General features: G+C 32.9%; 1 protein-coding gene across 1 annotated transcript; it reads right to left on the bottom strand.

The window, feature by feature from the left end:
• Positions 1-10,430: 10,430 nt before the first annotated feature.
• On the bottom strand, positions 10,431-12,483 carry LOC112003274 (uncharacterized). Its single transcript, XM_024035460.2, has one exon. It carries the CDS (start codon positions 12,404-12,406, stop codon positions 10,673-10,675), a length of 1,734 nt encoding a protein of 577 aa, XP_023891228.2. The 5' UTR covers positions 12,407-12,483; the 3' UTR covers positions 10,431-10,672.
• Between the last annotated feature and the right edge of the window lie 8,215 nt (positions 12,484-20,698).

The raw sequence follows: 20,698 nt of genomic DNA, 5'->3' as shown, positions 1-20,698 counted from the left end.
TATGAGAGGTGTTCGGGTCAACAAATAAACAAGAACAAGATGGCTATCTTTTTTAGTAAATCAACTTCAGAAGCCAACAGAACTCAAATCAAAGATGCTTTGGGGATTGAGGAAATAAAGAAATATGAAAAATATTTAGGTTTGCCATCCTTTGTGGGAAGGAAAAAGAAGTAGAGTTTTGAGTTCATTAAAGAAAAGGTTTGGAAGAAATTGCAAGGGTGGGAGGAGAAACTTTATCTAAAGCCGGCAGGGAGGTTTTAATTAAAGTTGTGCTACAAGCTATCCCTACTTATTCTATGAATTGTTTCAAATTGCCATTGGGATTATGTGATGATCTTGAAAGTTTGATTAGAAGATTTTGGTGGGGTTAAAGGGATGGACGAAGGAAAATTCATTGGTTGAAGTGGAGTGAGTTGTGTAAGCCAAAAAAGGAGGGAGGCATGGGTTTTAAAGACTTGGCTTTGTTTAACGATGCTCTTCTTGCTAAACAAGCTTGGCGCCTTCTTCACAATAAAGAATCACTATTCTACAGGGTGTTTAAGTCTAAATTTTTTCCTAATTGTTCAGTTTTAGATGCTAAAGATAATCCTGGTGGGTCATATGCTTGGAGGAGTATCTTAAGAGGTAGAGATGTGCTTAAAAAAGGTGTTCATTGGAGGGTTGGAACAGGGGAAAATATTAAGTTATGGGCTGATTCGTAGCTGCCTTCACTTGAAAATTCAAAGCTTCAATCTCCTTTGTCTGCATATCTTACTGAAGCTCATGTTGCTGACCTTATTAATCGTGTGACCAAACAATGGGATCTTTCACTCCTTGATAATTTGTTTCTTCCCCATGAGGTAAGTTCTATCAAATCTATTCCTTTGTGTAAGAATCGGGTTGCTGACAAAATTTTCTGGCCTTTAAATCAATCGGGAGTATACTGTTAAATCTGGTTATCAATTCTTAGTGGAAGAGTATAGTCTAATAATGCTGAAGGTCTGCAACTTAGTCAAGCAGTTGTGCTACCTATTGGTCAAGCTGAATAGCAGAAAATATGGAGTTTGTCAATACCAAATAAGGTGTGTAACTTTGTTTGGAGAGCTTGCAAGAATTCCATTCCCGTGAAGACAAATCTGGTGAAAAGGAAGGTACTAAATGAAGAGAGTTGTGATCATTGTAATCTGTCATGTGAAGATACATTGCATGCTCTTTGGAATTGTCCCTGCCTTTCTCCTATTTGGCATTCTGACTCTATGTGGACTTTTCGACATAATTCAGAGTTTAACAGTTTTGGAGAGTTGATCAAGTTTATCATTGAAGAAGGAAAGAATTTAGAACAGTTTGCAGTCATCGTGTGGACAATTTGGTCTAGGAGGAATTTACTTTGCACTTCAGATAAGTCTTTCCCCATCTCTCAAGTCCTTCCTAATGCAATTGCAGCTCATGCAGATTTTATACACACTGTCCCTGCTGCTCTACCAACTCTAAATTCTCACAGATCATCCACAGTGATGTGGTCTCCTCCTCCTCACCCAAAGGTGAAAGTTAACTTTGATGGTGCTATGTTTAAGGAGAGTAATTCAGCCGGAATAGGAGTTGTTATCCGGGATGATCTTGGACAGGTTATGGCTTCTATGTTTGAATCTGTTCATTTGCCTTCCTCATTGGATGAAATTAAAGCTTTGGCTGTTGTGAGAGCTATATATTTTGCTCAAGAAGTTGGTTTTTCTTCCATTATCCTTGAGGGAGACCCTGAGAGAGTAATAAAGTCCCTAAGGAGTGAAGAACCTTCTTTTGCTTCTTTTGGCCATTTGATTGAGGATGCTAAGGTTTTAACAAATCCTTTGTTGATTTTATTGTTTCTCATGTTAAGAGACAAGGAAATTCTGTTGCTCATAAACTTGCTAGACATGCTAGACATGTTAGTGATTTAGAGGTGTGGATGGAGGATGTTCCTTCTCATTTTAATGCTGTAATTGTTGCCGATTTGGCACCCCTTGTTTAATAATATTATAGTTGTCTGTTTTTCAAAAAAAAATCAACTATTTTGGTTTTATTGTTTCTAAAAAAAAAAAAAACTATTTTGGTTTTATATTAAAAAAAAACTATTTTAGAAAATTTTTAAAACAACCTTTTATGGAAATTTAAAAAGCTGCTAAAAACTAAAAAAATTAATAATCTTTTTAAAAAATATTTCCTTAATCAATGTTCTTAGAGCTGGCATCGATTAACTTTTCATTTTTTTTTTTGTTTCAATTAATTAATTTGCCTTATTTATTTATTTATTTTTTTTTTTAAGTGTGGGTTGGGTTAAGGATTTGGTTTGATATTTTTTTTAATAATATAATTGTTTTAATAAGTGCAAATGAAGATTTGAACATTGATTTTTCTTACGAAGAAAATCAAGTAATAGCACTGAACTATAAAGTTCTTGGCTTAGAACTTGGCATTGATGAATAGATTTTTTGTGTTTGTGTGTGAGTTTTGTTTTGAGGAAAATAATTAATTTTGAATTGCATTTACTAACAAACTTGTATTTATCTATTTAAAGGATAGGGTTAGAATGTTTGGTTTAAATTTTTTTGGGAGCTCAAGGTTATATAGGGATTTTGCCTTAGGTAAAGTAACCACGAACTAAATAAAGTTCTTGTGTTTATGCATATTAGAACTACGGAATTTTGATCGATCTCTCTCTCTCTCTCTCTCTCTCTCTCTCTCTAGCCCATCAACATTTGATATCTTTTGCTTACCCATTTGAGAGAATTTATGGCTTTTGGCATGTATGTATGCATGCAGTCATTAACGTTTTAAATGAGATTCATTTTTGTGTCAAAATTTTCTATACAATTCTCCTATTTGAAGGAATTTTGACAGAGTACTTTGCATCAACAAAGAAGGGTCTTTAAAAAAAAAAATGGTCTCCTCCAACAATGGAGTAATCTGCATCAACAGAGAAGGGTCTGTATTAACAATATCAAAGATATTTCTGCTAAACTGCTTAAACTAGCTATCAGCATTAGGAACATAAGCTTGTACTGATATGTTAATAGATGAGCAATCAACAACTAAATAAGATGCTCTCATGGGTGACAATCTTGAAAGCTAAAGCATTTTAAGTACCATTTTGTTTGTCACAAAAACAATATTGTGAACAACTACATATTACTTGGTTGTTAGACCTCTTGTATGGAATCAGTGGTTTAGCATATAAGAAGTCTGTTGCACAAAGAATAACAATATTAGTCCTCCGTAATTTATTGAATGGCCTTAGCTTAGCTATGTGCTGCTTCTATTTTGCAGTGTTTGGAAATCATCATACGCCTCATCGTCCTGTGTAATGTTTGTCCAGAAGCATTTATTGGACCTTAATATTATTTGAATTTCACTTGAAAGTGAAATCTTTTTCCTTTCCCATTTGCTAATTAGATTTTACCTTTTTTTTTCCACCTCTTCTTCTTATGGGAAATTTAGTGGTTTCATAGGATGTGTGTGTAATGTCAAAAGCTTTTGGGCATTCTAACGAGTTTGAGCTTGAACACTATTTTTAGGCTTGGTTCGTGCTTAAGACGAACTTGAACATTTTATTTTTATTATTGAGCTAAGCTCAAACATGCACTATTTGATAAAACTTGGCTCATTTATAGCCTTATAATTACTCGAGGTAATTTGCAGAGTAGCATGAGTTTGCCACACTATGTAGTTAATTAGCAGGAATTGCAAAGAATTGAGGAAAATAACATCTCGAGCCTTTAAGGCTTGAGTTTGGCTAAGAAATTGAGCCTCAAAAACTTGAGTTCTAATTGCTGACATGGAGATGTTTTTGCCAAATGGAACTTGAGTCTTTAAGACTTGAGTTCCATAGAAGAGGAAGAACAAAGATGATGATGAAGATGAAGAACCAAAAATGAAGGAAGAAGCACTAGATCCGAAGACCTCTCTAGAGAATGCAGATCCGAAGAATCAAAACAGGGGAAGAAGAAGAAGAAGTACTAGATTCAAAAACCTCTCTGGAGAACACAAATCCGAAGAAGAAGAATTATGGGTTGGAGGAGAGAAGAACATGGGAAGAAGAAGAAGCAACACAGGCGTTGGGAAAGCAAATGGTGGAACTTGAGTCTTAAAAACTTAAGTTCCACGTGGATTTTTTTTCCACATTAGCTGCCACCACTTGCAACTCAAGTCTTAAAAACTCATGTTCTATCTAGGAAATTGAGTTTTATAGGAAATTGAGTTTTAGACACTCGAGATGCTAATTTGCTGAATGGTTTTGCAAACTAGACAACTAACTAAAATATTATAAAAAATAAGTTGAATGCAAAAAAAATTCACAATTACTCCAATATTGACTTCGACTAAGCACATTCTTCAATCTAGCCTCCCTGCTTGGTGACTCAAACCTCATCTCCCTGCCAATCTTTGTCTACCAAATCGGATGGCACTTGTGTTGGCTACTTCTAATTAGGTTGCTCGGTTCGAAACTGATAGGGTTGCTTTTAATTCTCTTCAATTTTCAATTTTCAATTTGCAATTTGTAATCTTGCAAACTCATAGGGACTGGTATGAAAAATGTAGCTACATTTATTAATTTTTCTCCTGCGTATATTCTTTGGCATAGAGGTTTTTCTTCAAATTTTGATTTGGACATTACAGTTGCTTAGCCATGTTGGTGGAGCATGTAAGGATGATCATCTTTATGTGTTTCCCTATTTGTTTTAATTTCGTGATGATAGTGTAATTTTTATTACCTATATCTGCTGAACATTTTCTTAGTTGCCATGCACTGCATATTGAGAACTTTTACTCGTGAAAGATGCACTATATTCCTCAAAATGCAAGGTGGCGGTGGTACAAGAATGGAGAGCGATGGTGGTCGCTATACGGAAGCAGTAGCACTCTTGGCTTTTTGAATCTCACAGGAAAATTAGCTTGGTTGCATATACGTTAACCAATAGGAAGAGAAATGTCCCCCCAAATTATATTCCACTTAGAAAAATAATTGAATTCTCATTTGATTGAAACTTGCAATGAATTCCTTGTATTACTTTTTCTTCCTTGAAATTCATAATATTGGACTTGAAATAAATAAGTTATATAGTTGGTTAACTTATTTATTTCGAGGGACTCACAATTGATGACTAATGACATTTTGTTGGCATGTCCAATAATGACTTAATTGCAGATTTCTATCTCAAGGGTGATTGCTAGAGTCGACAGCGGACTTAGATTTCAAAATTAATCCAAAATGGACCGAATGGACTGAATTGGACTAAATGAACTAAAGTAGATCAAAGTGAACCGAAACAGACCAAAAAGGACTGATGTACACCGAATGGTCATGATTTAATATATGAGATATATATATATATATATACATATGTTGGTACATGTTATTCCATGAAGCCCATGATCATGTCTTTTGTTTATGGTGCCATGTTATACTTTTATATTCATGGAATCCATATGTTATCAAGATTGAATCCTTATGTTGATATTTGTTTCCTTGGCCATCTTATAAACATGTTTTAATTCCATTTGATCCGTTTGTGATCAAGCGCTGGATTTAATGTGCCATGATTTATAGTGTCGATGCCATGGTATATGTTAGTCTAATGATATATTTTTATGATCAAACAATATGTTAATGCTAGAATTACAGTATTTTGCTTATTGGTTAAGATCCTTTAATGAAATTTATTCCTAATGAGATTAGGATTATGTTTTCAAGGTTTTTAGCATTATTATGGTTCTTGATCTTGATATTGAAAAGCTTAATGTTTGATCTGTAAATCTTCATTTATAAAATAAAAAAGTGTTTTTGATGGAAGAAAACAATGAAGATGTCAAAAACGGTTGCTAGAAAATTCTGAAAAAATTCAGTTATGCGAGTTTTGATTGATCGAGAATTCCTTTCGATCGATCAAATGTTCTTTTCTATTGATTGAAGAGGAATTGAGATTGATCGATTCAAGCAGAAACTCCACGATGAAATTCTTCATTGTCTCGATCGATCGAGAATTCCTTTCGACTCTCGATCGATCGAATGTTAATTTCGATTGATCAAAGAGGAATTGAGAATCAATCAAATGAGGTAGAAGCTTTGTGACGAATTTCTTCATTTTTTCGATCGATCGAGAATAGGTTTGACCGATCGAAGGCACTGAATTTTGAATTTTCACTTGTTTTATATTAACTCTAAATGAGATATTTGGTATGAATCATAATGAGTGCTAAAAAAGGCTTAAGGAGGTCCAATTCTATATCATTTTATGAAAATGTTTTAATTTTAAAATGAATTGGAATTCTTGGATGTAGAGATTAAATGTTAATCTCATTTGGATATGATCCACAAGTCCTTGTTAGAATCATTTGATTAATTCAGATTGTCTTGAAAATAAATTCTTTTTATGTTATCTGAATTGATGAGTGAGTTCTACGCAACGGAAGACATCCTAAAAGCTAAGGCTATGATTAATATGATTTAATTCAAATTTTTTAGCCTGAATCGAAAGGTAAGGGTGGTAAGAATATCAAATAGTTGGACAAGCTATATGCCCTATTAGTTGCTAAAAAGGAAATTAGACTCAAAAATATGACTAAAAGGAAAGTGTTTTTGTTTTGGTAAAGCTTAGCATTGTCCATGATTGTCTTCTAGATGGAAATTTATATGTTTTACTTTTTAAAGAGAAAGTTTCCATCCTTTGTAATTGTATGTTTTGACACTTATGTCTAGATCTTATTAATCTAAATGATATTCAAGATTAGTGAAAGATGGGCTTTTAGAACCATTATTTTATTACATTCTTAGTCTATGAATTCTATTTAGAGGATAATAAGATCTAGGGCTCCTTTTCATAAAGGAATGAAGTTCCAATGACTTCTTAAGTTAGTGCATATATAAAGGAGAAATAGGGCTCTTTTAAAGGTAGAATGTTCTAGAAGAAAAATGTCAGAATTTGTTATAAGACAACTATAAAATACATTTAGAAATGAGATGGTTGTATTATATACACCACAAGACATTATTCTATAGATAACTATTACACCAATACAATATTGTAGTGCGAGGATTACCAAATAAGTTCATACTTTTGGAATAAACTTTTAAATTCATTCCATAAGGATATGAATTTGATCATCAGTCCTACGTAAAGACAATAGATGATATGAATATGGATTACTGGATCAAGGTTGTGTGAATAGAATTGGATTCTATTTAAAGTTTAGAACTTGTAGATGTGCCTAATGTCATTAAGTCTATTGTTTTCAAATAGGTTTACAAGTAAATGAGATTGATAGATTAGATGGTGCAAACTTTCAAAGTCAAGACTAGTAGCAAAAAGATTTATTCAGAAAGAAATGGTTCGACTATGAAAAGATTTTTTCACCAATAGTCAAGTTTGATTCTATCTAAATTCTCTTATTCATTATATTTCATTTGGATGAAATATGACAATGGATATCAAGAAAGCTTCTTTTATTAGCAATCTTGAGGAAAACATTTATATGATGTAACTAGACTTGTTCATAGCAAAGAACCAGTAGCGTTTAGTATGCAAGTTGCTTAAAGTTCATTTATGGACTAAAACAAGCATTTGAATAATAAAATATCATCTTTGATCAAGCAATCAAGTTGTTTGATTTTGATCAAGTATTAAAAGGCCTTATGTGTGTAAAAGTTATATAGAATAATAAATTTCTTAGTGTATGTTGATGACATTCTAATCATTTAGAATGATGTAGAGTTATTGTCATCAATGGAGATTTTTTTGTTGTTGTCTAGTCCAGTTTGATATAAAGTACTTTGGAAAGATTGGTCACATCTTAAGAATTTAAACTTTGTTAAAAATTCAAAAATTAGGATGTTGGGTCTATCTCAAACTACTTAAATAAATTAGATTCTAGCCAAGTATAGCATGTAATACTTCAAGAAAGGATTCTTTCTTTTTAAGTTTGAAGCTCCTTTATGTAGGACTACAGTCCTAAGACATATAAAAGGACGAGTATATTAAAACGGTTCCTTATTTTATATCAATAGGAAGTCTTTATGTTATGCTATATTCTAGGCTAAATATCTATTTTGCAATGGGCATGGTAAGCAAATATCAATTGAATCTAAGATCACTTAATTTAGTGGGAGTAAAGTATATACTCAAATATCTTAGGAGAATGAGTGATTATATGCTTGTCCACTAAAGTAAGGATTTGATGGTTACTAGTTGTACAAATACTAACTTGTAGTTTGATTGTGATTCATGAAGTTGGACTTCAAGATATGTGTTCATTCTAGGTGGTGAAGATACACATTAAGCGTAAGTATTATCTCATTAGGGAGATATGAGTGTTGAAAGAACACATATTCTCTAGATGGAATCCATAATCTCTTTTTATAGAGACACGAAATATCCCCTTGAGATAAGTTTAATGAGAATTGGTTATTTAGGGCACCCACTTTAGTAAGGAGTTACTAAAGCTTATATTTATTAAAATTGGATTTCAATAAATGTGAATAACTAAAAGATTAAACCAGGTACTCAATGATAAAATAGTTGTTTACAAAGTGACAGTCCCTTATGACTTTGTTCACTATGAATATTTCATGGAGGGGTCAAATGATATCATTAGAGTCTTGAGATATAATTTATTAATGAGGCCTAGAGTGCAATTATATTTATATAGTGGTATTAAATATAATTAATGGTAACTTTGGACTTGTTAAGAGTTGACAGAAAAGTCCAAGGCCCATTGGAGTTAGAGTCTTATTTATTCTCTTTGGTCTCATCTCAAGTCACAAACTAAAGTTCAATTGGGTAGGCTCAAAAAGCTAACCTAATTAGATAATCAGTTTTTATTTAATATCATGAGTTATTAAATAAAGTAACTACCAAAGTAGTTAGCATGTACGTATGATAAAAAGAAAAGAAAAAAAAACAATTTTTCTCTACAATGAAAAGAAAAAGACTTTCTTTGAGAATCAATGTACATAAAGACCGATTGAGAGATCACACTTCTTAGGCACCATATGAAATTGAGATGAAGATTAAAGGTATTCTTGAGTCTTGGTTTTGAATTTCATAATATCAAGGTGCGCTTTCTATTCTTTGTTCTAGAATTCAAGTTTAAATGTTATCTCTCAGGAATAAAGTAGATTCGTGATTGTTGCTTCTGCTATGTGTTTTGTATGAGATGCAAAACTAGATTTTCCAACAGCTATGTGCTGCTTCTATTCTATAGTGTTTGGAAATCATCATACACCTCATGTCTTGTGTAATGTTTGTCTAGAAGCATTTATTGGACCTTAGTATTATTGCAATTTCATTTGAAAGTGAAATCTTTTTCCTTTCCCATTTGCTAATTAGATTTGTGTAATGTTAGACTTAGTTCGTGCTTAAGACGAGCTTGACATCTTATTTTTATTATCGAGCCAAGCTCAAACATGCACTATTAGCCCTTTATTACTCCAACATCAACTTCAACTAAGCACATTCTTCAATCAAGCCTCCTTGCTTGGTGATTCAAACCTCATCTCCCTGCCAATCTTTGTCTACCAAATCAGAAGGCACTTACTTTTTCTTTCGCATATTTATAGGTTATTTTATTGGAGTCTTTGTCTGAATATTACTGAATCTCGGGTTTATTTGCATTATGAGCACTGTTCCAACTTATTTAGGGAGAGAGAAAATTTTGAATTTCAGCAATAGCATTACCGAAATTCCTGCTACCTAAACAGGCTAATTGAGTGGGTGTGAAGTGCTTAAAGTGTGCGGGTGCCCAAAGGAAACCAATTGTGGCAATGCCATTGCAGGGGAAAAAAAAAATTGCCATTGCCAAAAATGGGAGGGAAAAAAAAAGTGGATACTGAAATCTGGGGAAGAATTAAAAAAAAAAAAATATAATGTGTTACGTACACAATATTTTTCAATTTTCAATATAATGTGATAGGGTTGCTTTTAATGCTCTTCAATTTTCAATTTGCAATTTGCAATCTTACAAACTCATAGGGTCTGGTATGAAAAATGTAGCTACATTTATTAATTTTTTTCCTTCATACATTCTTTGGCATAGAGGTTTTTTTCTTCAAATTTTGATTTGGACATTACAGTTGCTTAGCCATGTTGGTGGAGCTGTAAGGATGATCATCTTTACGTGTTTCCCCATTTATCGACCGAGAGTAAAGTATAAACAGTCACGTCGCTGTAAATGATCATGTGGTTACATTCGTCAGCAACAGCCTGTATTCACGCTTCATTATTCTATGCAAACTGGAACAAAAAAAAAGGCCACATGTAATGTAACCATGCAAAACGCGTCCAGATTCAAAACAAATAAAAAAAAGGCTCCTTATTTCTTCTTCAAACGTTTATTAATTACTTTCCATTTGTTTTGACGAAAAATTTTCTATAAAGGTAATTTTTTTTTTTTCAGTTTTTTAAAAAAAAAAAAAAAAAAAAAAAAAAAAAAGGCTCTTTATTTCTTCTTGAAACGTTTATCAACAAGAAATACTACACAATATAATAATGAAAATATATCTATCTATATTTGCGCAAGTTTGCATCCCAAGTCAATGGGAATATAAGAAGTCTCCGTCCATATCTTTCAAATTTCAATCCAATCTTTTGGTTGTTCATACATCAAAGTCAATGGCTCAAAGCACCATTTGCCAGCTCCCACCAACAGCTAGCATAAACAAAGTCTAATGTCCTGCAAATGCCATCTCCTTCTCAGCAAGCTTTGCTTCTTCCCTGAACTTCTTGTAAATGTCACTCTTATAAAACTTCCTAGTCCTAAGGACTAGAATAACGGAAACCAGAGCACCAGAAAGTGTTACAGCAGCAATTATAATGAAAGACAATCTGAAACACTGAACCCCAGTACAATTCAAAGCTTGCCCAGCCTTCCTTGTGAGTCCCAAAGCAGCTAGTTGCTTTCTAGCTTCCCTATCATATAAATGCCCAGTGACTGTCACGTTGAGTACATATAGCCCAATTGGGCTAGCCAGTGTCCCAAAATTGTACAAAGTTGAGTAGTACTTAAGGCCAAAAATTTCAGAAATTGATATGAACACAACTGACCATTGTGCACCAAAACAAAACCCAATAATAACTGAAGCCACATAGAGACCCCCAGGGGGATGATATGCAACTAGAAGGTGACCAACACATGCAACAAGGAGGATTATAGTGAGCATGAGAGGGCGAGGGAACATGTATTTCTTCAAAAGGATTTCAGATACCAAACCTCCCATTACTCTTCCAAGATAATTCCATATACTTACTAGTGACACAAAAGTGCTTATACTTCTCGGTGAGTAGCCGAGAGAAAGTCCCATTTGTCCCAAGTTGTCTATGGCTGTTAATGTGCCACCAACACCAGCAATCACTGTGTAGAAAAGTATCAACATGTCAATGCTGAAAAGTGCTTGGAGTATACTATAGTCCTCACCGCGCTGTGGGGGAGTGAATACGTTACTCCAACATGAAACTTGCTTTTCTGTGCTTGGTTCAAGGAGCAAGTTTTCTGAGACAGAAGAGGCTTGTGGCAGAGATGGACTAGCCTCGTTCTTTGTCTTGTCTGTGATAACTTGCAGCTGTGAACCATCACTTAGTGCTAATTTCTTGCTCCTCCAAAGCTTAATCTCTTCAACGATAGCGATCCCAAGTGGAAGAAAGAGCAAGAAAAGCACTGCAGCTGCACTACCACCATACTCGCTTTGTGTGAAAGAAACTTTTTGCTCAATTACAATCATAATCAACAGAAACCCCGCGAGTCCAAATGTAATATAAAGGAAATTATAGAACACTTGGAGCTCGTTTGATTGCCTAGCGACCTTCATTAACCGAATGAAAGGTGCAAAAGCAATATTTACCAGAGCCGGAAGCCACCCCACTAACAAAATCAAAGACTTGGGGTCGTTAAAATAGAAAGCATGGTATAGTTGTGTGAGAATAGCACCACTGAGGCCAACATATCCCTTTAGAAGCCCGAGTACAATGCCTCGGCTTTCGGGGAAGTTCTTGATGCAAGTAACCATTGCTGCGGTGTTTGCAAAAGCAGTTGAATTAGCACCAAGGCAGATGTACAAGCACATCATCCACACATGGGGCTTAGCCATTTTTTGTGTCACGGCTAGCCACATCATCAAGTACCCAAAAACGCTCATGACTGCACCAACTGATAAAACAAACCATGGGGGTGTGACCTCGGCAAGGAGGCCTGAGAGGACACCAACATTGGTGCCAACGTCTTTGAAGAAGCTGATCGAATTGAGGGTACTTTGGTCGTAGCCAAGCACTGACTTGAGCACGTTGGAGTATAGTCCAAAGGCATAGGGTGTGCCCGCAGAGGACATGATTATGAAAGATGCGAATACCATGGACCATGGCCCTTTGAGGACATGGAGAAACAAGCCCTTGTTACTAGCTTCCATTCTGTAATAAGTCTTAGCAAGACTATTACAGGTTTGTTGTTATGGGGGCTGGAAGAGATGTGAGCTACTTGATACAATATATAGGCCAATAGTGGAGAGAGAGAGAGAGAGACAGAGGATAGGCTTTCATTTCTCCTTTATTATTTTAGTTCAATCAATTAGACATGTTTAGTTATTTTATTCTGTTTTCTAAATTAAGATTTCTTATTCTTTTTTCTACAAAGATTGAAATCAAAGCAAAAGGATTATAGACTTTCAATTCTTACTTCTATGAGCTTTCGGCCCATGCATAAATTAATCAAGATTCTATATTTGATATATTAAAAAACTTGAAATAATTGTTTCTTTGCAAGTATGTTTTAATGTAAAGTTCCAAGATCGCTGGGTCAATGCATCTTTTTTTATTATAATAATACTACTAATAATAAAAATAAATAAACAAAAACAACTAAAAAAGTAGGCGAAACTACAATATTGGTTTCTAAAATTTATTCTGTGTACGCAATTGGTCTCTTAAGTTAGAAGTGAGCATAATTAGTTCCTCAAGTTTTAAAACTGAGTTGTATTAGTTTTTTTACTAACTGTCGTTAGTTATAATGTTACTTATGTAGTTAACGGAACAATAACTTGCCATTTTTTTTTAATGATGTGGCATGTTTTTAATTAAAAATTAAAAAAATTAGTTTCCACGTTAGAAACAATATTCATGGTACCAACCATTTAAAAAAAAAAAAGTATTTTCTACCTCAATTAGCTGCCGCCCCTTGCTCATATTGGACTATTTTGTTTGAGCTAGACAGTAGTAGCCATTTTTGAATAGTTGTATTAAGTTGACAACATCTCACATCAACAAAAATATCAGACAAATTTTGCTGCAAATGTATTATTGCATGAGCGTCCTGTGGCATCAAATTGTCTTTGGTACCTCAACTATTCAACATCAACCACAAGCGAATACTCTGGGTGACCTTTGAGCATACATGGACTAGTACTAGTAAGCCCAATTGTAAACAAAGCCAAAACCTTGAAGTAGTGCCGTATGGGCATTAGATTGTTATACTGGTCTTGACACGAGATAGTACCCTGACAAAAAAAAAAAAAATCCATGAATAAAAACACTTCGATGTACTCCTTCACATCACAATGTTTAGATAGCGTGCGAGAGAAGCAAGGATGCAAGTGGCTGTCGCTGCCGGCAAATAGGGCTTGGGCTATTTGGGTCCAACTAACACTCTCTGTACATTAGAATAGCAAAACTTGGTCTATTGGGAGTTTAACATGCTTAAGCATAAAAGATGAATTTATGAATCGAATAGTAAATAACATCTTATTAATATGAAATTTGGTATGTGTATTAAAAAAACAAAAAACATGTAACCTAACGAAATAAAACTACCTAATCAATTTGATTGGAATTATGTTTTGAAAATTATATATAAGCTTGCCTCTTTATGTTCTTTATACTCGCAAAAACTTAAGATTATAATAGATCAATGGTTTTTTTTTTTTTTTTTTCTGCAAAATATTTAAATATGAAGTTTTTATATTTTAAATTAAAAAAAAAAAAGAGTTGATATATATATATATATATATATATATAGAGAGAGAGAGAGAGAGAGTAATTAATAACATAAATGCTAAACTTTGATGAGGTGGGCCAAAAAAAAAAAAAGAAGGTAAAATACTATTTTAGTTACTAAACTTTATGAAAAAGGTAAAAGCTTATAAATGTTTAACTTAGGCAGGAGTTGGCTATATACCTTCGTTGTGCTTGTAGGATAAAAATGGTACTGGTAATCAAGGCCTAAGTCAAGTCAACGGTTTGGCTAGAAGGAACTATGATTTTGGCTTGTAATGTGTTCTTTTTCCACTGAGAAGCGTGATTAACAAACCAAAAATATTATACTAATTATAGATGTTAGGACCACAATTTATTTATGTGGAGAGTTGTAAGCGGTAAATTTGTAGACCCATATGAACTCATCACTTTTATTTTACCACACGTCCTACCCACATGGTATTAGTAATCATGGCTTAAGTCAAGTCAAGTTAAAGATTAGGTTGGAAGGCACTATGATTTTGGCTTGTGATGTGATCTCTTTCTACTGAGAAGCGTGTTTAACAAACCAAAAATACTATACCGATTATGAATATTATGATCACAACTTTTACCACAATTTTGTCACAATTTATTCACATGAAAAGTTATAAGTAGTGAATTTATAAATTCATATGAATCCATTATTTTTATTTCACCACTCACAGTTGCCTACATAATACCAATAACCATGACCTAAGTCAAGTCAAGTCAGGTTAAAGGATTGGCAGGAAGGCACTATGATTTTAGCTATGAAGATACCGTATCTTACTAGATAGCCTTTTCTTTCCAGACCTTTTCCTTTTGAAACCAGATTGTTTTTTTTTCTTCTCTTTTCTTTTAATTTATTTGCAACTAATCTTACTTTGACCAGCCAGTCAACAAAGCTGTTATCCTCTAGAAAACTTAAACATAAATAATGGAATTTTTTTAATAAAATAAAAACCGGGTAAACATTAAAGAATCATTCTCCAAAACTCCAAGCCAAGTTTTGTCCAAAACAACGCACAAAACAATATCCGCTTTTCACACTACCCGCCCAACACGAACACTCTAAAAGGAATGAAACACTCTAGGCACTACCATTTTGGCTTGTGATGTGATCTCTTTTTCACTGAGAAGTGTTTGTGTAATACCCGGAAAAAAAAAAAAGGATGGGTATTTAAGTAAATCTATTTTGTGGGATCAATTTTATAATTTATAATTATAAGGGAGTTTTTAGAAAATAGGATTGAAACCCTAGCTATATATAAGCTTATTAAGTTTTGAGAGAGGAGATTATTCAAAATACTCAAGTAGAAAATGTTTGACTGCACAATTGAGGTAAGAGTCTAAAAATCTCTTTCTTATTAAATCTAAATTTTATTTAAAATTAGAGTATTTTTTTAAGTAGATATTTTGACCAATGAAACTATTTAAATATTCAAGAGTTATAATAATGCAAACTTATAGAAGTTTAGATTTATATTTTTGGTAAATTGGACATTGTACCTGCAGATTTTTCTGACTCGGTATTGTGATTTTTCCTATGCCCACTGTTGTGTGGAAGTTGCATAAGGTGATGCATGGTGAGTCCGGTTCTGCACGAGTTTCTTCCTTAAGAATTTGTACCGAATTGTGGATTGGTGAATATGAAAAGTCATGGTGTGGACTTGAAGTCTCTGACAAATAAAAAAAAAAAAGAAAAAAAAAAAAAGAGAAAAGAGAGATCACACGTATAGAAGATAGATCTTGGTGGTGTCCTTTACGCATTGACTTTTGACCATATTTGGCTATGTGTATAGCCTATTATATAGGCTTTGTTCCTAGGGAACTTTTAGCACTGGGAAGTAAATGAAATATATATTATGAATGAGAATAAGTTTCATCCGGAGCTGGCGTAAAAGACACCTTTTACGCCAGCCAATCAGCCAATCCTGGAGCGACATGTCAGCCAAAACATTTAAACTCAATACACCTTATTACATGCCATTATAACCCAATTAAAACCCCAAATGTTCCTCAAACACGTTCAAAGCTTCTTCTTCAAAAGGCGAACCAAGGGCAGACTCTCCTCCTCCTCCCCACAACGGAGCTTCATTCCGCCACAGTGATCACCGGAGTTATTTTTAGAGCCTGAAAAAGATGCCGAATCCGCTGTTAGTCTAGTGTCACAATCTCAAGGTTTGTTTTCTCATGATTTGGAGGTTTTCCCCTATTTTTAATTTCGAAATATCAATGGAACTGGTTTTTTTTTGGACGTTAATCACTTGATTTTGTATGGGTTTTGTTGATTTGGTATGGGTTTTGCTGTTTTTCTTATTAGATTCTTAAATCTTAAGTGGTAGGTTCAATTAACGTCTTTGAAGAAGCTGATCAAATTGAGGGTACTTTGGTCGTAGCCAAGCACTGACTTGAGCACGTTGGAGTATAGTCCAAAGGCATAGGGTGTGCCCGCAGTGGACATGATTATGAAAGATGCGAATACCATGATCCATGGCCCTTTGAGGACATGGAGAAACAAGCCCTTGTTACTAGCTTCCATTCTGTGATAAGTCTCAGCAAGACTATTACAGGTTTGTTGTTATGGGGGTTGGAAGAGATGTGAGGTACTTGTTACAATATATAGACCGATAGTGGAGAGAGAGAGAGAGAGAGAGAGAGAGAGAGAGGAAAGGCTTTCATTTCTCCTTTATTATTTTACTTCAATCAATTAGACATGTTTAGTTATTTTATTCTGTTTTCTAAATTAAGATTGCTTATTCTTTTTTTTCTACAGAGATTGAAATCAAAGCAAAAGGATTATAGACTTTCAATTCTTACTTCTATTAGCTTTTGCCGCCCATGCATAAATGAATCAAGATTCTATATTTGATATATTAAAAAACTTGAAATAATTGACTCTTTGCAAGTATGATTTAATGTAAAGTTCCAGGATCGCAGGGTCAATGCATCTTTTTTATTATAATAATAATATACTAATAATAATAAAAATAAATAAATAAAAACAACTAAAAAAGTAACCTCGTTGAGAGAGAGAGAAGCTTTGATCTTCACTACCACATGAGTAATTAAACTTTTCACTCCATTTAATTGGTTTCCATTTTTAGGTTCAACAAATGAAAAGTAAATTATATAAAAATAATTTTACAGTCATAAACTATTTTATAATATTTTTATAAAATATTGATGTGACTAACCTTTTATTAGTTTTCATCTAAACCTACTATTAATATCACTTTTTTATTTACCAATAATTACTCATTACATCAACAAGTTTATAAATTTTTTTTATAAAATAGTTTGTATTTTTAACATTATTCATTATGTAAATATGACATTTAGTTTGAATTTAAAATGAAGTAGTTATGCATCATTTTAAATGGTGTAATATTTAATCCAACTTATTAGGATGACATCCTTGAACTATAGCACTTTCTTAAACAATGCTCGCTAACATCACCATTTGTCTCTTGCTGTTAATATAAAAGTAATAGAAGTTTTATTAATCTTTTTGAGAATTTGTGTAATAAAAAGAAAGCAAAACCCACTGAAATATAAGTTTGACTGAGTCCTATATATTTGATTCTCAATTACAATAATTACATCTTGATAATCAAATGTTTGAAATCCTCTAAATAATATATCATTTTAATTTAATCAGATTGAATATTGGATCAAACCTTTACAAGGCTGGATTAGATATATATGGAGATTCTGTAATATATACATAATATTTTATATATATAACTATAGGCAGAACCAACTAAGAGATCTTTTATATATCATTTCTGGTTAAGACATTTTCAGCACTCTTTCTTCTAAAAAAAAATGAAAATGAAAGAGCAAAAAAAATAATCTAAAGCTCATGCCACACGAATATAAATCATTTAATCTTTTAGGTCGATTTTGCATAGGATCTGGTGCCACAAAATCTCTCATCATACTAATCAAATCAAAACACAATCATGCACGTTCCATAACATGTTTGGACTGGGATTCCTTTAGAATAATAAAACCACTAAAAAATAAGCTGTGTTTGCTATTGATAAATGATATCCTATAATTTATTGACGAATAACAGCTAGCTATGACTTTTGCGAGAGCGTGTATTGGACGAGAACTAATATAAGAAAATAATGTAATATTAAATAATTAATACAGCAATAATAAAATAAAAAAAATTAATACAGCAGATATTTCTTAGGAGCTAGCATCATATATATCATGGAAAAAAAATTGTGTATATACTATATTTGTGAGAGAGAGAGAGAGAGAGAGAGAGAGAGAGAGAGAAGACTTTTACATGTCTTTCTCATATCTGTCTCTAATAAGTCACATTTTCACAAGACTAAGATTTTTAGCTTAATATTTTCCTTTTACAGCTAGAGTTTTGGTCATGCTCTAGAAGTCAGAACCCTTAATTAAATTATTATTACGAAAGTAGAAAGTGAAGATGCAGTGATGCATTTGGAGATGCCATTTATTCATGCACAATAAAACTCAAATACTCAAATTCTTAGCAGGGTGTGCATTCTTATCGTTGGTAGACAAACGCAAAAGGTTCTCGTTTTATTGTGCAGGAATGAAAGGTTTGAGTAAACTTCGAAAAATAAGTGTGCATTTTTATAATATAAGTCATCTATCTCACTTTTGTGTTACTTTACACATGTTCCACTAATTACAACTTATCTGATATTTATTTGACTTTCTTTATGAAATCACCAAGTTAGAAATAGAAAAAAAAAAAAAATCATTAAATGACATATATTATGATTGGTAGAATATAAAGTGAAACATAAGTTGAGAATTTATATGCTCATTCTCAAAAAAGTTAATTGCCTCTCTCTTGGGATGTTTTTATTTATTTATTTAATAAATAAGATGGTATTTCAAATCTATGGCATTTGCTCTATAATGACTTATTTTTACTATTAAGTTAAGACACTAATTAAATTTTAGTGTACATAAAAATTAAATCACACATCTCTTATTTTATGACGGGGCTAGGGACTCATTGCGGGCTATGCCTATGGTCAACTATGGGCCTAGCAATACTTCTTATCTTTGAGAGATGGAGGAAATTAAAGCTACTGTCCATTAGGGTACCCTTCTTATCTTCAGTGCAATATGTTCATGTCACCCAAAAAAAAAAAAAAAAACTTATGAACACTGTGTCGGTTGGGAAATCATTAACAAATTGAGATTCACTACTATCCGTGCTTATAAAAGGGCGAAGTGTGAAAGGATAAGGTACTCAATGAGTTAGTTATTTAGTACCTCATGCAACCCATACAATAGAGGTGTTTAACAATGCGAAGTAAAGCTTAAAAAAAGTGTAGAACAAAAGCAAAACACAGAGATTTTTTACGTGAGAATTTGTCGGGGATAATAGGTCAAACAATAGAATGAACAAAAAAAAGAAAAAAAGAAAGAAAGAAAGGTTTAGAGACACTAATGAATTGTTGTCTTTAAGAAAATATTTTGTAAATTTTTATCTGATTTTTGACTGTGTCTCCGAGGGATAGTTGAACGAGTGACTCATGAATGTTGCCGGATTGCATGGATGAGCAAATAACTCGAATGTGTTACGTGTAAAATCTAAATGAAAAGAAAAGAAAAAATTGAATATGGATGCGTAATATTTATAAACAATTAAGAGTTACCTTTGACTGGAGACTAATTCTCTCTTCTTCTTTTGATTCTACTCTACCAAATCTTACTATCCTCTTCATTTTCATCATTGACTTGCTAAACCAATAAAACAAAGTTAGGTTAGGAACCTGGTCATTTTAATAGATATCAAATTGTCAGATTTACAACTGAATACAATCGAATCCAATAAGAGATTGATCTTAAATAAATATAATCAAACTCAACCCTATGATGTTACATTTTTCCCATTATTAGGTAAAACTGCAACTAATATTTTGACCAAGTAGTCGAGAATTTTCATATGCATATCAGGCTTATACAACCCATGACGCAAGAGATGCCCTCCCCAAGCGGTCACTCACTCACAATGTGAAATGGATAGAGACTATATAATGTGTAGTCAAAACAATTACTAGCAACTTATGCTTATTTTATTGAAGTGAGTGAACAAAGGTATTAAAATGAAATATAAACTAGGAACCTTTCTATACAAGCAACATTTAAGAATATGAAAAGAAGAAACATAGAAGAATAAGAAAAACAACAAAATTCCGTGTTGATTGACTTGACAATACAAGAAAACGATAACGAAATTAAACATTGGACCTAGACAAAAGTTTGCTCAGGCTCAATAAAATTCTCTCAAACCGGATCCATATATGGGCCAATCAGAGGTCCAAGCCCTGTGATCATTTGGGTGATACTAGTATGAATTATGATAAGAAGTCTTTCTTCCATGACCATAAAAAATAGGAAAAAAAAAAAATTGTTCCAAAAGCAAGTTGCTGTGGTGGGCGGCGTTGGCCTACCACCCTAAAAATTTAATTTAATATGTGTGATGCAAAGGGCCATGTATGATAAGATATTTGACTTAGGAGAAAATTTTATATATGGAACATATTATATTAAGTTTCTCAAAAAAAAAAAAAAAGTTTCTCAATTAAATTTAAACATTTGAATGTTTTACAACAAAATATTTAAATTTAATTAGAGAACTTAATGTACTGCACTTAAATTTTATCATAAATGGAAAAATAGATTCTTATCTTAGTCAAAATGAC

The sequence above is a fragment of the Quercus suber genome, unplaced genomic scaffold, assembly GCF_002906115.3.
Source record: "Quercus suber isolate HL8 unplaced genomic scaffold, Cork oak 2.0 scaffold_430, whole genome shotgun sequence".
Classification (NCBI taxonomy): domain Eukaryota; kingdom Viridiplantae; phylum Streptophyta; class Magnoliopsida; order Fagales; family Fagaceae; genus Quercus; species Quercus suber.
This window is presented reverse-complemented; position numbering and strand designations above follow the sequence as displayed.